At 40.3% G+C, this 20,303-nt stretch overlaps 1 protein-coding gene across 4 annotated transcripts in view; it reads right to left on the bottom strand.

Moving 5' to 3' along the window:
• The window catches only part of LOC143277735 (interleukin enhancer-binding factor 2 homolog), a 104,502-nt gene that overhangs the window by 71,125 nt on the left and 13,074 nt on the right, over nt 1-20,303 (bottom strand). For all 4 annotated transcript variants that reach the window (XM_076582636.1, XM_076582634.1, XM_076582633.1 and 1 more), the window contains exons 6-7: nt 13,462-13,564; nt 8,924-8,989 (exon numbers count right to left, since the gene is read on the bottom strand). In XM_076582636.1, coding sequence (XP_076438751.1) covers nt 8,924-8,989; nt 13,462-13,564 — 169 coding nt within the window. The remainder of the gene's footprint in view (nt 1-8,923; nt 8,990-13,461; nt 13,565-20,303) is intronic.

Below are 20,303 nucleotides of genomic sequence, written 5' to 3'. Positions count from 1 at the left end.
CACGGTCGATTCAATTTCTCTTTTGTGTTCATTCTAGTTTTATAGTTTTAACTCACTCGGGACGACAAGTTTTCTCCCTTGTTTTTCCCCACAGACGGCCCATTTGTAAGGGTTTGGAAAAAATTTACAAAAAATACAAAATACAGAGTAAGAAAATGAAACTTTCAGAACTGGTTTACTACGTGTTAAGCTATTACATATAAAAAAAATTTCTCATCTTATTTTTACAGTTTTGCCATACGTAGAAAATAATGCCAATTTTTCACCATACCCATGCTCGCTTTCTGCATTAAATTCACTTTCTTCTTCGTCATCATCCACCTCTTCAATGTCCGACCCTTCAGTTTGTAGCATTTCAAGTACTTCGGCAATACTAAAACATTGCTGTCACTGCCTTGTTCGCTCCACAACATTTGAGAAGAGCCCGTTTTGCTAACAGGCTGGCACGCGAGCAGACGACCGGTCAGTGACTGTCAGCGTGTGTGCGAGACGGGCCACACATCGCAGGCTGGCCAATCATACCATTCGGTTGTAGAGTGACCCAGAATAGCGCACTCTGCTTGGCTAATCACAAAATCACGTGTACAGCGCGTGATGGATTTTTATTTCTTGAAAATGCTATTCCATTCCGTCGTCTGAAACTGAATACATTTTATGTAGGAATGCTCATGCATTCCTTCATCCGGAGAGAGTTAAAGTTGATATGAAAAGTGAGTATTCTGTTAAACTAATAACATGTAGAGCCAAGTACAAGTACTTCTAAACGTCGTGTGAAGTGAAAAGTCAAGACTGGAAATTTTTACATTTCATCAAGGGTATTAACTCTCATGGTTTATTATTTTTAACTGTGAATTCCAGCTGATTTTGTTGATATTTTTATGGCAGTTTGGGGCATAATCCAGTAAGTGATGAGGCGTTCACAAATCTTTCTCTGAATGAATATTTAACGGTCTCCTTCTCCAACTTTCCATCACATGTTACCGTGTATTGTTGATTGAATATAGGATTGAATGGGCAGGTCAACAACTTGAAACAAAATGGCGTCCTTCGCATTCATGAAGAATATGAGCACAGGCTTTGAATATGTATAAATATGTGCACCACTCGTAGTACTGATTTTAGTATTTTCCGAAAAAGACCACCTGGGCGAATGAACATAGTGAAAGCCCTGTACAATAAGAGTAAAACACACAAGCTTTTTTGTATTGAGTATAATTTCAAAATGTAATGTTTAAGATGAGAAAGATCAGTTTAAAGCAAATTAACCCCCCTAGCATTAATTACAGATTAATTTCCCTTTTTTACTATCTGCAGCAAAGACATGCACCAGAAATATAACTTCCATGCTTAGCAAAAGAAGTTCCTGTTTCAACAAAAAAAACGATAAAAATGACTGATCTTGTTGTTGTGTCAGAATGTCAGATCAAAGTGCCAAGCTTAGAGAATAAGAAAATATAAATATAACAGTAAATTCGGTTTGCATATAATTTGGCTTCTTTTTTTTATTTTTTGTGCCCATCCCAATATTGTTTTAAACAAGATGACTGGAAAGAACTGAATTTTTCCTATTTTTATGCCAAATTTGGTGTCAACTGACAAAGTATCTGCTGAGAAAATGGCAATGTTAAAGTTTACCACAGACACACACACAGACAACCAAACACCAGGTTAAAACAGAGACTCACTTTGTTTACACAAGTGAGTCAAAAAAAAGGAATTCACTGTACACAAAAACCTGATGTATTATCACTGAAAATAGTCTTGTTTGGGGTGAAAAAGCTCATGGCAGATGATGTTGAGTCCTGGGCACAGCTTCACACACAGTGGAACTCCACATTTTGGACACCAGCTGGCAGTTTGGCGTCTTGGTGCGTTGTGGCTCTTGGTGCGTTGTGGTGCTTGAACAGGTCTTCACAGACCTTGCACCTGCGGTAGCTGGTCACTCATATCCACTCCAGCCATGTTGGTGATGTAATCTTGTACTGCAGCTGGCTTCTGTCTTTCAGGGTGGTGCCATGTTGTGACACTGACCATGGCGGCTGGCAGCATGACTGTCGTCAGCACGTGAACTGGCTTTTTGTTCTGCCACTTCAGCACAACATGACCTGCGACCGTACACACACACAAATGATCATGCAGGTGTAACTTTCTTCTTGTTGTTGTTTAAATTATTTATTTGTTTGCTTATTCCCTTGTTTATTCTAAATATTTATGTGAATGGAAGCATAATGTGATAAGTTTTTACATGTAGTCAAAGTAAAACCACCTTAGATTTTTTTTTCTTTTACAATATTACAAACAATAATGACAGTATCATCAGTATTAGTACTATTATTGTCATTTCTATAGGACCTTGTTCTACAAATAAACTCCATGTTATTGTAAAATAGAAAATAAGTAAACATATGCATGCAATCACACACACACACACACACACACACACACACACAGTTGTACAACTGAACATGTAGCACTGTTTTCTTTCTTACACACACACACACACACATACATATAATACACACTCATCATTGTCAGTCCATTCCGTTTCCTCAGTGATTTCGTTGTCAGTGTCAGACTCATCAGTTGGCACGTGTTCCTCACTTTCCTCTCCACTGTCAAAACCCTCTTCAGCGGCTGAATCTATTTCTAGTTTACCGGGATCTGGTTCAAAATCACTGTCTGATGAATCAACATTATCTCCTTCAACATCGGAGCCATCAGTTTGGATCATTTCCAAAGCAGCTTCAATGCTGAGTAGCATTTGACCTCTCCTACCATGTCAAACACTTCACTGCGACGCCATCTTGTCAAACAATCTGCAGAGCTGACCAAGGGTATGCTTCTTTGTCGACTGCTAATGAGCGTGTCACTACACACACTTAGCGTGTGTGAATGAAAAGTTGGCCGGAGATAACTTAAGAATCACCTCTGCTTTTGAGTTTCGTATCCGACATGTCACTCCATCAGCGCAAATTTTCAAAATCCAAATCCGTATATGCGGACGTTGGCATCTTTCGCTTCGTCCAACGGCATCTGTATATATGGACAATGGCAACGAGTGAGTTGAAAAGAAGAACTGCATTTAACCAGTTTTAATTTTCGCCTCCAATTTCCACTTTGTGTGACCAGCATTGGAGAATCTGAATGACCCATATATAAACACACAGTATGCAGGCACAGACATATATAATCACTGTTTCAAAGTAAATACACACTTTCCTCTTCGGTTATACTCAACGAAACACACACACCAAACCAATATTTCCCTACAAAGATTTTTGTTTTCCATGTGCAGCTCAGTTTACACAGACACACAACACCAAGTTTTCCACACATGTATTTCAGTGTCTCCATATTTCACAGTATGCCATCTTCTCATTCCTGTACCTCTGTTCCCCATCCCTAAACCAGTCATACCTACATCAACCCCATACCTAAACCAGTCATACTTACATCAACCCCATCCCTAAACCAGTCATACCTACATCAACCCCATCCCTAAACCAGTCATACCTACATCAACCCCATCCCTAAACCAGTCATACCTACATCAACCCCATCCCTAAAACACTGTCATACCTATATTCCCCCAATCCCCTAAAACAGTCATACCTATATTCCCCCAATCCCCTAAAACACTGTCATACCTATACCCCCCCATCCCCTAACACACTGTCATACCTATATCTCCCCCACCCCTAAAACACTGTCATACCTATATTCCCCCAATCCCCTAAAACACTGTCATACCTTTATCAACCCCATCCCCTAAAACACAGTCATACCTATATCTCCCCCACCCCTAAAACGCTGTCATACCTATATTCCCCCAATCCAATGAAATACTGTCATACCTATATCAACCCCATCCCCTAAAACACAGTCATACCTATATCTCCCCCACCCCTAAAACACTGTCATACCTATATCTCCCCCACCCCTAAAACACTGTCATACCTATATTCCCCCAATCCAATAAAACACTGCCATACCTATATCAACCCCATCCCTAAAACACTGTCATACCTATATCTCCCCCACCCCTAAAACACTGTCATACCTATATCAACCCCATCCCCTAAAACACTGTCATACCTATACCTCCCCCACCCCTAAAACACTGTCATACCTATATCAACCCCATCCCCTAAAACACTGTCATACCTATATCTCCCCCACCCCTAAAACACTGTCATACCTATATTCCCCCAATCCCCTAAAATATTGTCATACCTATATCCCCCCCCACCCCTAAAACACTGTCATACCTACATCAACCCCATCCCCTAAACACTGTCATACCTATCTCAACCCCACCCCTAAAACACTGTCATACCTATATTCCCCCAATCCCCTAAAATACTGTCATACCTGTATCTCCCCCACCCCTAAAACACTGTCATACCTACATCAACCCCATCCCCTAAACACTGTCATACCTATACCTCCCCCACCCCTAAAACACTGTCACACCTATATCAACCCCATCCTCTAAACACTGTCATTTCTATATCAACCCAATCCCCTAAAACACTGTCATACCTATATCTCCCCCACCCATAACACACTGTCACAACTATATCAACCCCATCCCCTAAACACTGTCATACCTATATCAATAGGTACCAGCAGTCCAAATTTTAAAATAGAAAAAAGATTTGTGATACATTTTATAAAAAACTACTTTACAAAATAGACAAAACACAAAACGAATGAAGTCTCTACCTTTCTTAGTTTCTGAGATATGGCCATTTTAAGATGACATGTCATGACGAACTTCGTAAATTTAGATTTTCCTCAAGTTCAGTGATACCTGAACAGCATAATCATTACCACAGCAGACCCATCTTATTATTTTTCAAGAGTACATAACATATAAAACAAATAAAAAGAAAAAACAAATCCATTACACAGAAAGTTTCTATTTTACAGAGCCTCAAATTTGACAAAAATGCCAGTTTCATATGTCCAAAATACCCTGATAAGGCATTTTTGGAGGGCAGCGACACAAAAACTATACATTGGAAACAACTGAAATCTATGATTTGGACCCCATACAACATAGTGATTTTGCTTATTTTTTTCTGTACAGTTAACTTGATTTACAAATGAATAATTGGCCTTTAAAAATGGGGTTTTCCTTAATTTCTGCGATGGAAAAAGTGATGTCACAAGCTGTCGAACTTAAAACAGCTCTAACTCAAAAACTATTTGACGGATTTGCTTCAAATTTTGCATGAGTGTTAAGAATGTTACAAGAAACAATTCTATTCAAAACAGTAATATACAAACATCAAACCAGCAATTTTGGTTTATCCATATGATGAAAATGAATATGTCTTGAGGTACAAAAAATCTTAAATCAGTGAATAGAAAAAAAAAGTCTAACATATTTCTTTTAATCTTAACAACTTGTCAATACATGTACTACTTTATGTTTGTAGACTGTTTCCATAACATGAAAAAATGACACAAAAGAGAAAAAAAAGGGGGGGAAGGGGGGAGGGGTTGGTGGTGTGGGAGGGAGGTTGGTGGCATTGTCACTGACTGTCAACAAGATTTATGCATATCTCTGTACAAGTATGTCTTCCTCAGTTTGTCATGTTCAGGAACAGACCACACTCTGCCATTCTGCACTGTAACTTCAAAACCAGAAGAAAACACAAACATTGCAGAAATACTCCCATCTTCTGGCTTATGTGGCCACACATGTGTTGTTGGCAACTGTACATTTGTGTGGAAAGTTCACCTTAGCCTGGTCTGGTCTAAAAATTTCAGACACTTTCCGACATGAAAATCAATGTCATTGAAGACGGCAATATTTTCTCCAATCCTGGTGAAAACAAAATCCTTAAAAGTGTTTTCCTCATTAGCTGTGTAGCTGGATTCTGAAGACAGGTCATGGTCTGTATCAACATCCACTGGCTCTGAAAAAAAAATCATTTGATCTGATACAGATGGTTTACAAGTTCACAAAACACAATGCAGGCTAAATCACTAAATGTTTAAATATTGGTTAATGATATGATGTACCCAAAGATGGTTCAATGTGTAGTGCCCGGAATGCATGCATGTACACATATACTGAATGCATCTGCAAGTGCATCAATTCATTGATTCATGCTGTGCGTATGTGTGTGTGTGTGTGTGCGTGTGTGTGTGTGTGCATAATTATAAGCTTTGCATTGTTTGTACTTTTTGTGTTTTTTCTCATGTAGCTTTGGTATTTGCATATGAGAACAGGTTTATATAATATTGCTGCAGACCATATAAGAAAAAAAAGGGGCTAAAACCTGTCAAGGCTCTTCTCTATGGACAGTTACATTAATATTTGCAATTGTCGCTAAAACGGGAATTTTTTCCCTCCTATTAATGAAAGCTAGTTTCTATTACTTACTTATTTCTTATTCAACATTTGTTACATGTGTTAATGTTTGTTATCAAAAGGTATTGCATTAAATCAGCAGTGGTGTGAAACCTGCATGTACAGCAAAGACACTGGGTATGAAATGCTTTGCACAATATTCATCATTCTGTCCATCAGTGTTAGCACAAAAGCACACTTCATGTGTGTGTGTGTGTGTGTGTGTGTGTGTGTGCTAAAACTACGAGAGAGGAAGGAGAGAGAGAGTGTATTGACAAATGTAAACAAAGAGCTTGATGATGTGAAACAATTATGTACAATGGCCTTGATCCCACCTCTCTATGCTTAAATTGTGAGATAGATAATTATATTCCATTAATGTTGGTATTTATTTCTGAACTAAGTTAACAATAAGTAATAACAAACCAATCTCAATAACTAGGTTAACTTAGTTAACTAGGTCACAAGAGGCCTATGAGATGGTTGTTTCTGGTTTATGTCATGAACAATTGTCTTGATTTAAATTGGCGATCCTTTCTTTTAGAATCCCAAACTGTATATAACAATATAACAAAATGTAAAATAATGCATTTACGTTTCATTACAAGAGTTTTCATACAATATTTCAGTCTAGAATAAATTAGTACTGACACGAAACACAACTGGTGGAAACATGCGTCGATCACTTCATCAAGCAGTCAAAGCTTACTCCATTTATCACGAAATCAGAGCGATCCTATGAATTAATAAGCTCTAAAAATTACGTGGATCAATTAATTATGAATCAATCTATAAAACTCGTAACACTTACCGAGATGATTTTTGATCTGGACGACGAAAACGCTTGAAATATTAGCGTCATCGCTTGTCGATTTCATCGGAGCTGCCATCGCCGAGTCAAGTCAATGTGTGAATGTGTGTCGCGGTTGCAAGCGTGCTTTTCATTGGCTGCGGTATAACTGAGCGCGTATGAATACATTGACCTTTGGTACCATTCGAATCAGCGAAAAATAAGCTTTCTATCGCATAATGTTACACTGTATTTAAAAGCTTTACTTTGGTGGAAAAAGCCTTCAAATATGTCCTTTTAACTGATCGGTGTGCTGGCTTTTTGTTATGAAACAAATTAATAAAATAACTGATGGTGGAACTTGTTTAGGCTTCGACCTTGCAGTTTGACCTCATTTGAATACTGGGGATGGAAAATTCCACAACCTATAAACAAAGCAAAACAAGTGACCCTCGGACAACGCGAATGTCCGCCATAGCGGAAGCGCGACACGGGTTGAGTTTCACCGATTATGGTAGGCAGTTCTCGGAACGAATACACACTCACACTTGCACACAAGAATATAAACAAACAATCGACTGAAAGATTAATGGCTCATCTTTACTTTCATTATGTTTTAAACACGATTTATACACAATTTCACACAAAAATCATCAAGTGAAAAGTGACAATTTTCGACTGGCTGCCGGCTTTCCCGCAGCCTGTGTTAGCGGGTGCCGGTACCTAATATCAACCCAATCCCCTAAAACACTGTCATACCTATATCAACCCCATCCCCTAAACACTGTCATACCTATATCAACCCCATCCCCTAAACACTGTCATACCTACATCTCCCCCACCCCTAAAACACTGTCATACTTATATCTCCCCCACCCCTAAAACACTGTCATACATATATCTCCCCCACCTCTAAAACACTGTCATACCTATATCAACCCCATCCCCTAAACACTGTCATACCTATATCAACCCCATCCCTTAAACACTGTCATACCTATATCAACCCCACCCCTAAAACAATGTCATACCTGTATCTCCCCCACCCCTAAAACACTGTCATACCTGTATCTCCCCCACCCCTAAAACACTGTCATACCTATATCTTCCCCACCCCTAAAACACTGTCATACCTATATCAACCCCATCCCCTAAACACTGTCATACCTATATCTCCCCCACCCCTAACACACTGTCATACCTATATCTCCCCCACCCCTAAAACACTGTCATTAAACCTATATCTCCCCCACCCTTAAAACACTGTCATACCTATATCAACCCCATCCCCTAAACACTGTCATACCTATATCTCCCCCACCCCTAACACACTGTCATACCTATATCAACCCCACCCCTAAAACACTGTCATACCTATATCAACCCCACCCCTAAAACACTGTCATACCTATATCTCCCCCACCCCTAAAACACTGTCATACCTATATCTCCCCCACCCCTAAAACACGGTCATACCTATATTCCCCCATCCCCTAAAACACTGTCATACCTATATCTCCCCCACCCCTAAAACAGTCATACCTATATCAACCCCATCCCCTAAACACTGTCATACCTATATCAACCCCATCCCCTAAACACTGTCATACCTATATCCCCCCCATCCCGTAAAACACTGTCATACCTATATCCCCCGCATCCCGTAAAACACTGTCATACCTATATCTCCCCCATCCTGTTAAACACTGTCATACCTATATCTCCCCCACTCCTAAAGCACGGTCATACCTATATCAAAATGTAACTACCTTCCACTGGTTCCATGACTTTGAGTTCCTCTTGTACCTTGCAACCAAGAGCTGACACTGCTTCCTCTGCAAAAACCCAAGAATGTCATTGAATATGAAGGATTAAAGAAAAAGTTATACAAATAAGAGTAAAACATACCATAAAATGTTACAAACTGTAGAAAACATATGGCTGACATCCCATGTGAGTGATGTGTCACAGACTTCTCCAACAGCCAGATGTTGTTGTCCATTAGGTGGCAGAACTGGTGAAGAACAGAAATTGTACGCACAGCACTGTATTACATTGTTTTATTACTTGTTTGTCATAGATTTCTCTGCGTGAAATTTGGTTTGCTCTCCCCAGGAGAATTAGGTGCTACAGTCTAGCACATACTTTTTTTCTTCTTATCTGCATATGCTTTTGTATCAAAGAGGATTTTTTTTTTTTTTTTTTCAAACAGAACTCTGTCAGGGACTTGAGCCCAAGGACACTGAGAGCAAGTTGATGCAGAAAGTTAACCTCTTGCCTGCCTTGGGACATGAGACTTACGTCCCTTCTCTTGCACTGCTATACACCTATAGGATGGGACTCTCAAGTCCAATTTTCATCAGCAATTCACAGTTGACTGTTAAAGGGAAACAACCTACTTTGTTTCTCCCTATCTTCTAGAATGTTTGAAGATTTACATCCCCTGGACTCGTATGGTCTGAACTGTAGGAAACCCCAAAGTCATGTGCAGACATGGTTGGTCAACATGGTGTTTAGCAAAGATCAATCTGGGCTCATTTTTCGATGGTTGACAGTTTTAGAAGTGGCTCAGGAATTACTGAAAGATATTATATGGACAGTGGGGAAGAAAGCCTGTGAAGTGAGGGTGATAATTCAGGTGAAGATTTAGATTATGATGATAACAGTCACCACCCACTTCATGACACAAGAGTGAAATTAACAGATTCTGAATTTTAAGTTTTGTGTTTAAGACTAATTACTCTGAGTCTATAGCAGGCCAGGAGTAAAGTGACCAGCTGCCAAACAAGCACTGTCATTCTATATTATGTGTATGGAAAGAGGATGAGGGGAGGGGTGGTGGTGAGTCTAAATGGCTACCAGTTTTTGCTCAGCACATGGAAATGATAAAATTGTTAGCATGGTCAGCAGGCAAAGGGTTAAAAATAATTTTCAAAAATGACAAGATGCTGATCCATACATCTGTAAACAGGACACTGCAGCAGATAACAGACAACATAAAGAAAGCTAGTAAGAGAGCTCTTTTGGATCAAAAGGAAACAAATATTTTCTATTTCATGTGTTTTATACTAAATTGGTAGACAACGCAAATTTGCTTATATGAATGTTTTCCAGTTTCTTACCAGTCATGACATTCCATAAAAAATGAAATCAGTATTAACTATTAAACCAACTGCAAAGGTGAATTTACAAAGGTAGCATGGGATCATTTAGTTCGCAAGGACAATTTTATTGACAATTTATGCTGTGGCAATGCACAAGAAATACTTCATGCTCTGTTTATTAATGTGTAGAATATAAACATATAAGTATGTGTTAACCAGGTTTGTTTGGATGAACCTTGTCGGAGCACCGTCCAGACAATTAATTCAGAAAGTATGGAAGGCAGATGATGTCAAAATTGACCAACATCAAGTCTTGATGTGAAAAGAATGGTATGATATACATATATTTCTTTGGAAATGAACTGGTATTTGCAAATGAGACTCATGAACCCTGGTGCAGTAGACATCAGTTTAGTGTTGGAGACATAATGCAGCTGGCTGGAGTGTGAAGGTGGCAAAATGAAGGGCATCAAATAGTCAAAAGCAGACTGCCTTTAAGATGAAAATGGCTTAGTCTCCAGAACTCACAGGAAATGGGGGTCTCTCCGTCTCATTCAATATATATACATGTGTTTACAATGATCATTCAAATGTTTTGCGTTTTATAAGGATTGCAAATGCAACAATTTTGTGTGAATCTGTTTTGTTCTTGTGTCTTAAATGTGTTGAAAATTACTAAAAACATCCAAAATTTCTGCGCCATTTTGTGACATGGTAATGTGTCTTAAAATGAAGTGGTCAGAAACAAATAACCTTATCAAATTTCAGTCCATATAGATCTGATCTATATTTATTTAAACAAAGTCAAACATAATTATGATCTCATCAGTGAAGACAAACTTCTTTTCTTCTCAAGTTCTTGATGCCGCATCCACCAAATCTCTTTACTCCATCATGTGAAATCTTCTTGGTACTGCAAAAAGGACTCTTCCTTCTGCCTACACTTTATCTGAAGTCCCCAATGCCTTCTCTTTCTTTTTCAATAAAGTCCAAAATATCCGTACCAGCTTGAACCAAATGCCTTTCCAATTTGCTCATCCTGATCCTCAATTCAATGGCACTCCCCTCCATTCCTTCAATCACTTGACTGAAACAGAAGTCCATGAAATCCTGAAAGAAATGACAATAAAATCCTGTGAGCTTGGTCTTATACCAGCCTCTGTCTTTTCCCAGTGTGTCTCACAGCTCTTCTCCCAACAACCACCAACACTGCTAGCTCATCCCTTCTCACTGGAACTTTTCCATCCTCTTTCAAAACTGCAACTGTCCGGCCTCAACTAAGAAAACCAACCTTGACTAACATTTTGAAAAACTACTGACCAGTTTCTAACCTTCCTTTCCTGTCCAAACTTCTTGAAAATGCTGTCCTGAAGCAGCTCAACAACCACCTTTGTTTCAACAATCTCCTCCACCCTTTCCAGTCTGCCTACCTTGCTGATCACAGCACCGAAACCGCTCTCCTCCACATTCTGCTAGCATCCGACTCAGGAAAAATTTCCCTTCTCTCGCTTCTCGACTTGTCAGCTGCCTTTAACACAATGGACCATTCAATCCTTCTTTCCTGTCTTCATTTTACGTTTTGTATCAACGGCACTGCTCACAGCTGGTTCAAATCATATCTCATCTACTGATTCCAGTCTGTCATAGTTGATAATTGTCTGTCTGAACCCTTTAAAATCGAACACAGAGTCCCACAGGGATCTGTTTTGGGCCCTGTGCTCTTCACACTGCTCCTCTCACTGAAATTATCAACTGCCACAATGTTAGTCATCTTCTTACGCTGATGACACTCACTTCAGAAAAGTAATACCCCTGAAAATTTGTCCTTGCTCTTGCAAGAAACATCTGATGGCTTCCTGGACATTCCAAAGTGGATGACTCTAAAAAGATTATGACTGAACACCGATATGACCGAAGCAATCATCACAGGAACTAAACAAAAACTCCCTTCCATCACAACAGACAATCAAACTTGGCAGTACATCCAGGAACCTTGGCATTGTCCTCGACAACACACTGTCCATGCAAAAATTTATCAGACTGTCAAACCTGCTATCCTGCACATCAGTTCCATTCAGAAATATCTGTCCACCAACACTACATCTAGACTTGTCATTTCTCTCATGCTCTCTCGCCTTGACTACTGTAACTACTGTCTGTTTGCCTGCTTCATCCATTCAGTCCCTTCAGCACATACAAAACTCTGCTGCTCGACTTGTCCTCAGAAAGAAAAGATCTGAGCACACCATTCCTCTTTTGCAACATCTCCATTGGTTCCCTGTCACACAGAATAGAGTACAAGATAAGCACTCTATGTTATAAATGTATTCACAAATCTGCCACTTCCTATCTCTGTGGCTGCCTTTACTTCTATAACCCATCTCGCTCTCTACGATCGGCTTCAGACCCGCTCTATTTACACATACCCAGATTCAAACACTCCACTGTCGGCTGCCATTCTTTCTCTATGGACCTTGCTTTTGGAATGAGCTTCCTCTTTTGCAACTTCATGTCTCGTCACTCAGCTCTTTCAAGTCTGGCCTTAAAGCCCACCTTTTTCAAACATAGCCTCCTTCCCCTGCCTCTTCTTTGTCTTCATTTTCTTAAGTTTAGAGTTATGCATGTGTGTGAATGACTGGTTTGAAAATGCTTTGATTTGTCTCTGCACAAGATTCAACACTATATAAACACTAATTATTATTATCATTATTATCAAGTCAGAAATATATAGAAAGGGGTAGAACTAGAAGAAAGCACACACATAAAAGAAGAGGATAAGAGAAAAGGAAGAAGAAAGTACACACACACAAGCAACAACACGCAAGAGCACACACCAAAACAACACTCACACAAACACAAGAACACACACACACACACACACAAAAAAAAAGATGATGCACAACTATACACGCACAAGAACAAAAACACACATGAGAACAGAGAGAAAGAAGCAAGCAAACACACACACACACACAAGAACACACATGTACACAGGAACACACACAAGAAGATGAAAAGAGAGGAGATATAAAAAAAGAACACACATACGAGAACATACACAAGAACGCACACACCTACACCCACACACTAGAACTAGAAGAGGAAAAGAGAAGGGAAGGAGAAAGAACACTCACACAAGAATACCCCCCAATCCCCCCTACACACAAGAAGTCAAAAAGAGGGGGAAGAAGAAAGAAACTGACTTGTGGGCAGTGTTTTCAGCAAAACCACAATGTCAGCAACATTGTGTCCTGTCATCATTGTCCCCTTCTTGAAGGACCCCACTTGCCGCACTTCCTCAATTTGCTGTAACAGGTTGCAGTGAACAGAAAAAGTTTGAGATTATTACCACTTTGAGACTATTTCCACTGTAACAGATTACAGTGGAAGGACATAAATGATACTAATAAAGCAAAAGCAATAAAACACACATCATTTTCCTAATTATTTATTGGTAGTGTACAGGGGTGAAATATATGTTTTGCCATAAATTTGAAAATATAATGTGGTACAAATAATAATAACAATAATAATAATGATAATAATAATAATAATTATCATCATCATAATAACATATAAAAAAAAAAATAATAATAATAATGATGTACATTTGAACAGCACCCTTTCTCTCTAAGAGATCAGGGTGGTTTACATGAAAGAAAAAAAATTACAAGTTACATTAATCATTCATGACCACTTTCTCAAAACCCCTGCCCCCCGCCCCACCCACCTCCCACACTCTCCCTTTCCCACTCTTCATACATCCAAAGTAAGCTGACATGGATGGCACTGGAGAAAAAGGAAGCTGAGAGTACTTTTAGATAGGTTTTATAAAGATGAGTTTTCAGTGATGAGCGAAAAGCAGATATAGAATCAGATTCATGGATATGATAAGGAAGATAGTTCCAGATATGAGGAGCAGCAAAGAAGAAAGAACGTTCACTATACGTTCTTGTATTGACATGAGGAAGTTTCAAAAGGTAACAATCAGAGAAACAGTGGAGATTTTTTGAGGGAGTGTAAATACTGATTAGGTCAGAAAGATATGTAGGTCCTAAGGAAGTGGAAGGCAGAATAGCAGAGACACGCAGTTTTGAATCTAATTCTCGCTTTAACCCTTTCCTTCTGATAACGGTAGGAGCCGGCACTGCTCGCGCGCGCAGCGCCTCAATGCGTCCGGCGCCGGCAGCGTGTGTGTGGTACTTTTCCATCATGTGCTGACGCCGTGACTATGCTCAACAGGCACTAAAAGTTGGTGGAAAGTTCCCTACTATAGTCCAATAATCTGGCATCGCTATTTTTGGATGCTAGCACCACTTCCATTCACAAAGAAAGGAGGGAAACTGCGTGTGGAGAGTTGTGAATGAAACTCACTGGTTTTCACAATGGCGTCGTCTGCATGCACCAGTGAGTTCGAGGATTATTCAGCGGAGGAATTAGGTCTTATATTAGAAGAAGTGTTGAAATATGATGCGAATGAAGAGTGTGAAGAATTAGAAGAAGATTCTGATGTGCATTTAGGTTCCGATCAAGGAGAAGAAAGTGGTGAAAGTGATCCCGAGGACAATGTGCCACTCGCCGCTCTGCAAACCACGTGGCGACCGGCTACTCAGCCTACCAACGTGGCCACATTCCAGCAGCCAACAGGCCCTGCGCATTCACTGCCAAGCACTGCCACCCCTCTGGATTATTTTTGTTTTTGTTTATACCCATCACATTTTTTGAAGTTGCAGCAGAAGAGACCAACAGGTATGCCCGACAAAAACAAGCAGCCCAGGGCACACCTGACCCTCTTTGGTTCGAAACAACACCTGACGAAATGCGGGCCTATCTCTCTATGCTGATCATGATGGGGATCAATTGTCTGCCACGTTTGTGGTGCTACTGGTCAACCGACCCTCACTTCAGGAATAACTGGATCAGCAGTGTCATGCCCAAAACACGGTTTTTCAAAATCAACCAGTACTTTCATCTGCGTGACACATCTAACACACCTGCACGTGATCACCCCGACTATGACCCCTTGTACAAGGTGAGAAATTTCATCAACATGATTCTTCCTTTGTTCCGGACCAACTACCATCCAGGTCGTGAACTAAGCATTGATGAGGCAATGATCGGGTACAAGGGTCGGATATTTTTCAAGCAATACATGCCAGCCAAGCCAACCAAATGGGGCATCAAGGTGTGGGAGATGTGTGATGCCAGGACAGGGTACTGCGTTGCATTTGATATTTACACTGGCCGTGCAAGTCGCAGAGACACCACCATCAGTTTGGGCATGAAGTCGTTCACATGTTGGCATCACCTTTCTACCATCAAAACAGGCACCTGTATTCTGATCGTTTTTTCACCAGTGTCCCCTTGATGACACACCTGGCCCGAAATGGGACATATGCCTGTGCCACTGTCAACGTCAACCGCAAAGGGTTACCAGAGGAGGTCAAGACTGCCAAATTGAAAGAGAAGGGAAAATTGCTGCAGATGCAGAAGGGCTCGCTGATGGCCAGTCTACAAAGACAACCGTCAGATCTACCTTCTCAGCACCAACCAGCCACCAGGTATGACGACAGTGGAGGACAAAGTGACGCTGACAGTCATCGCCAGCTACAACAAGTACATGGGTGGCGTTCACAAGTCAGACCAGTATCACACCTACTACCCTGTTGGTCATCAGAACAAGAAATGGTGGCGCTACATTTTCCATTCTCTGGTCAACTTGTGCACTGTCCAGGCTTACGTCACCTGGGAAGTGGCACCTCATGCCCCAGTGAACAAGACCTATGACCACTTGATGTTTCGCGCTGACATTGCAGAACAACTTCGCGCAGGATTCACCTCCAGGAAGCGCAAAGCAGGGCGCTGCAAAGCAGTGCCAGATGCCCCCATTGCCTTGGCCAGCATCGACCATCACAAGTTAGAAAAGATCAAAGGGAGACGTAGGGTCTGTCGGCAGTGCATCAAAGACCGTCGCAGGACAGCAAAGGGACGAGGGGTAGAAACATCGTATATGTGTTCTTTCTGCCAGGTACCTCTCTGTTTCCACAGGAATGACTGTTTCCATGATTACCATGGACAGAACGTGCCTCAACATTAGGACAAGCTAGCTTGTTTTTGTTTATGTGTGTGTGTGTGCTTACCTGTAGTTTTGGTGACTCTGTGACACTTAGCAGTGACACTCTACTCACTATCCTTACTGTACAGTAACACATTGTGTGCATATATAAACAGATCTGTACAAAAAGCTTAGAACAGTGACATAGGAGCAACATGGAACTGTGCTTGAAATTATCTCCAGTAACTCTTCAGTTGTGACAACTGACACTAGTTGTGTGACATTCTTGGATTACCTGTGGGGACTGTACTGGCAGACAGGCGACAGATCATCTCAGGTAGGCCGCAGCTTCATTTCACAACACTAACGTGCATATGCATGGAATAACTGCATGTTGGTGTGCTGTATTAGAATTGTCACCATCGCATGTGACATATTTGGTGACATTTTCGTGACAGAGACACGACCTTTCACATCTAGACACACAGAATCTCGCTCACATGACAGAACAAAGCCTCATGACCATACCTGCCGAATTTCATGACTCTAGAGGTTTATTCTTGGTTGTGGTGAAGTGTGAACTATACATACCCATTTTGAGGCTAAACTCACCAAAAGAATCCGAAATCTAGGGTAGTTTGGCCTCAGAGAATCTGAATACAAGAGGGTTAATGGGAAACCAATGTGGAGTGTGGTGATGGGGAGAAGTGTGATCAGTATGTGGGACTCTGAGAGTCAGACAGGCAACATTGTTTTGAAGTTTTTGAATTCGCTGAAGATGATTATGTGGACAGCCTTTGAGAAGAGAACTGCAGCAGTTGATTCGTGACAGCACAAAAACAGAAATAAAAGTTATGTAGTTTCAACAGAAAGGTACTGACGGATAGAGTTGATGTGAAGAAGTTCACAATTTACTATGCGTATCAGATTTACTACTTGAATGTGCATACTGAGGCTTGAGTCAATAATGACACCAAGGTTCCTTGCTAATTTAGAAAACTAAACTGTGGCATCACCAACCACAAAAGAGGCAGGAAAAGAAGTAGATGTGGACATTTTTATAGAGGAAATTATCACTGCTTCAGTTTTGTCATCATTTAACTTTAGTTTGTTGAATGTCATCCAGGATCTAACATCTAAAATGCAATCTGCATTGACAGAATCAGACTGTGTACTTGATTTGGTTTTGCAGACTTTTGTAGCTGAGTACCATCAGCTAAAAAGTGGTGAAGAACAGAATAACCAGAAATGACATCAGAAAGAGGAGCAGTATACAGAACAAACAGAACAGGATCTAGGACAGAGCCTTGTGGCACACCATAGGAGATCAGGGTTGGATCAGACTTAAAGTTGTTAACAGAGACAATCTAGAAGCAGCTGGATAGGTATGAAAAAAAAACAATTCAGAACTGTTGAATGAATCCCAAGTCTGGAAAGGAGTATACTGTGGTCTATCGTGTCAAACGCAGCCAACAGATCGAGCAAAGTTAACACAGACAGTTTACCTTCATCAACAGATAATAACAGGTCATTAACTACATTCAACAAAGCAGTTTCAGTGCTATGGGCAGATCTATATGCTGACTGAAAAGAAGAAAACATGTTGTTTGATGATAAATGTTCTTAAAGTTGGGAGAGAACAATGTTTTAAATAATCTTGGACACAAAAGCAAGGTTGGATACAGGGCGAAAACTTCTGAGGTCATTGTGATCCTGAGTGGCTTTCTGTAGCAGGGGCTTAACAAGTGCAGTTTTTATACAACAGGGAAGGCATCAGAAATTAAACTCTATGAACAAAACTTTCACACTGACTAGTTTAGTGAACTGAAATCAGCTTCACATACCATAATTCTATTACAGATGTGATAATAAGTCACTGTTACACTTCAAGAAGTTTCCTTAGTTCGCTCCTCAGTTTCAGCGCACCTGGTGGGTTAAGGGTGAAGATTTTTCCTATCTCCCTGGGCAATGTATGTGCCTGAACCCCCTTCATGTGTATGTGACCAAGCGCGCCATGCTTGCTCCAACACTATTCACGCACAAGCTACAGCAGTCAACGTTTTCCCTCCTAACCCCTGCACAGAATGTGTGACGTCACTCCGCTTACATCATTTTGTCCTCTCCAGACAGCCTACTCAAGGCTCGACCAGTGTCGCGTCGCGGTACGCTATTGGCTGAGCTGGAATCTGTGTTTCTGCTCCAAAGTATTTAATTAATATGTCTTTTGTCAGATCAGTAAACTACAAGTATTATATACTGGCAGAATCGTCACAATTCCATCTTTAAATCTATTCCATTTATGTTTGCCTATGTTAAACTGATTTAACGCAGTAATTTTCAGCGATGAGCTCGTTAAAACTGACCCTGTTCAGGTGACTTAAATTAAGATTATAAATTCATCTTAAATAATCAACACTTCATTTTATACTCATTATAAAGTAGGCGTTGAGCTCTTTCTTTTGCAACTTATCCGACGTAAATCGGTTCAGGAATCATTTAGAAATCTGTCACTGAACACCTTGAAACAAGCACAGTTCTCATCGGATTTGGGCTGATTAGTGACGATCTGCTCGCAGCACACGTGACGGCCTTTGCGGTCCGCTAAACTTGCATAAATTGGCACAGTGAGTGATGAGTGGTCATTTCATACCTGGTCAGTCATCTGACCAGAGCCTGCTCTCTCTCTTGCTGTGTCGCGAGCAGTGTGTTGTGTCGTGTGTGTCCCCACAACGGCTGACACCTCGCTACGTATCGCTGTAAGTACTAGAGAGTAGAATGTGTTGATTTGTAAATTGTATTGTTCGACACAGTACTTGTGTTCATATGAATATGTTCAGTTATTGCTTTGTTCAGTTAATTCTTTGTTCAGTTATTGCTTTGACATATTAGTCACAGCTCGGCTATGATTGATCTAGAAAATTGCCATGTCGTCTTATGCTCGTAGCAGTATTCCATTTGATTCTTCTTAACATCACAGTCAGTGACGTCTCTGGACACAGACACTTTGTTCCAGAATGTTCTAGTGAGTGCATAAAGTTCATTCACCACTTAATGGTTAAGCCATGATGGTTCTTCACTTACTATCTGGTCTATCAGTTCGCCAGTATTATATCTAAGCCACTGATTCTCTATCTTGGTTGTTATTCAGGTATTATCTTTCATGCTAATATCAGTTGTACTGCTACAGTGTGCTCAGTACTCTAAGATGTGTGTAGTATTCTGCTGTTGTGATTACAAGAAAGTGGATTAATATCAGTTATTGGTTAAAACCACCTGATATGTATCAGTCTGTTAATTGTAATTTAGTTGTCATGCTCTCTCCTATACGGCTTACTCCAGTATAGTGCAACATGATAAACTGATTCATTTGAGTCACTTTGACACAGTATAAGCTTTACCTAATCTATACTGTCAGTGTACTTTCACCAAGTCAGCATCACTTCAATCACTTTAACTGCGCTATTTAAATGTATTAGAAATGTCATTTGATGTCAGCGTTTGGTCTTCACACATATGTATTATGTTGTTGCGTATCCCAAACCCGAGTGATAGTCTTTCCATGTAATATGTATACATGTGCTTTACTTTTCACTTGTGGCGACATGTTGTGCTTATGACATTTGTTGCACTGTCTTCTTCTTTTAGTTCTTCTCTTAGTCTTCTCTTCTTGGTTTTCTCATTTTATGTTCTTATAACTATTGTAAATAAAACAATAGAAAAACCCCATTTGTGACTGGCCTCTATATGTTCCTGACCTGTGCGTGGGAATTCTCATCTATCCTTTCAATCAATGTTTAGTTAAGTCTTTTGTGCCGTACCCTTGAATAACCACTCGGTACACGGCTACATGTATATGCATGCAGAAGATCAAACATGCATGTTAAAGATCCTGTAATCCATGTCAGCACTCCGTGGGTTATGGAAACAAGAACATACCCACCATGCACACCTCAGAAAACAGAGTATGGCTGCCTACATGGCAGAGTAGAA

This window comes from Babylonia areolata, chromosome 35 (genome assembly GCF_041734735.1).
Source record: "Babylonia areolata isolate BAREFJ2019XMU chromosome 35, ASM4173473v1, whole genome shotgun sequence".
In the NCBI taxonomy this organism is placed as follows: domain Eukaryota; kingdom Metazoa; phylum Mollusca; class Gastropoda; order Neogastropoda; family Buccinidae; genus Babylonia; species Babylonia areolata.
This window is presented reverse-complemented; position numbering and strand designations above follow the sequence as displayed.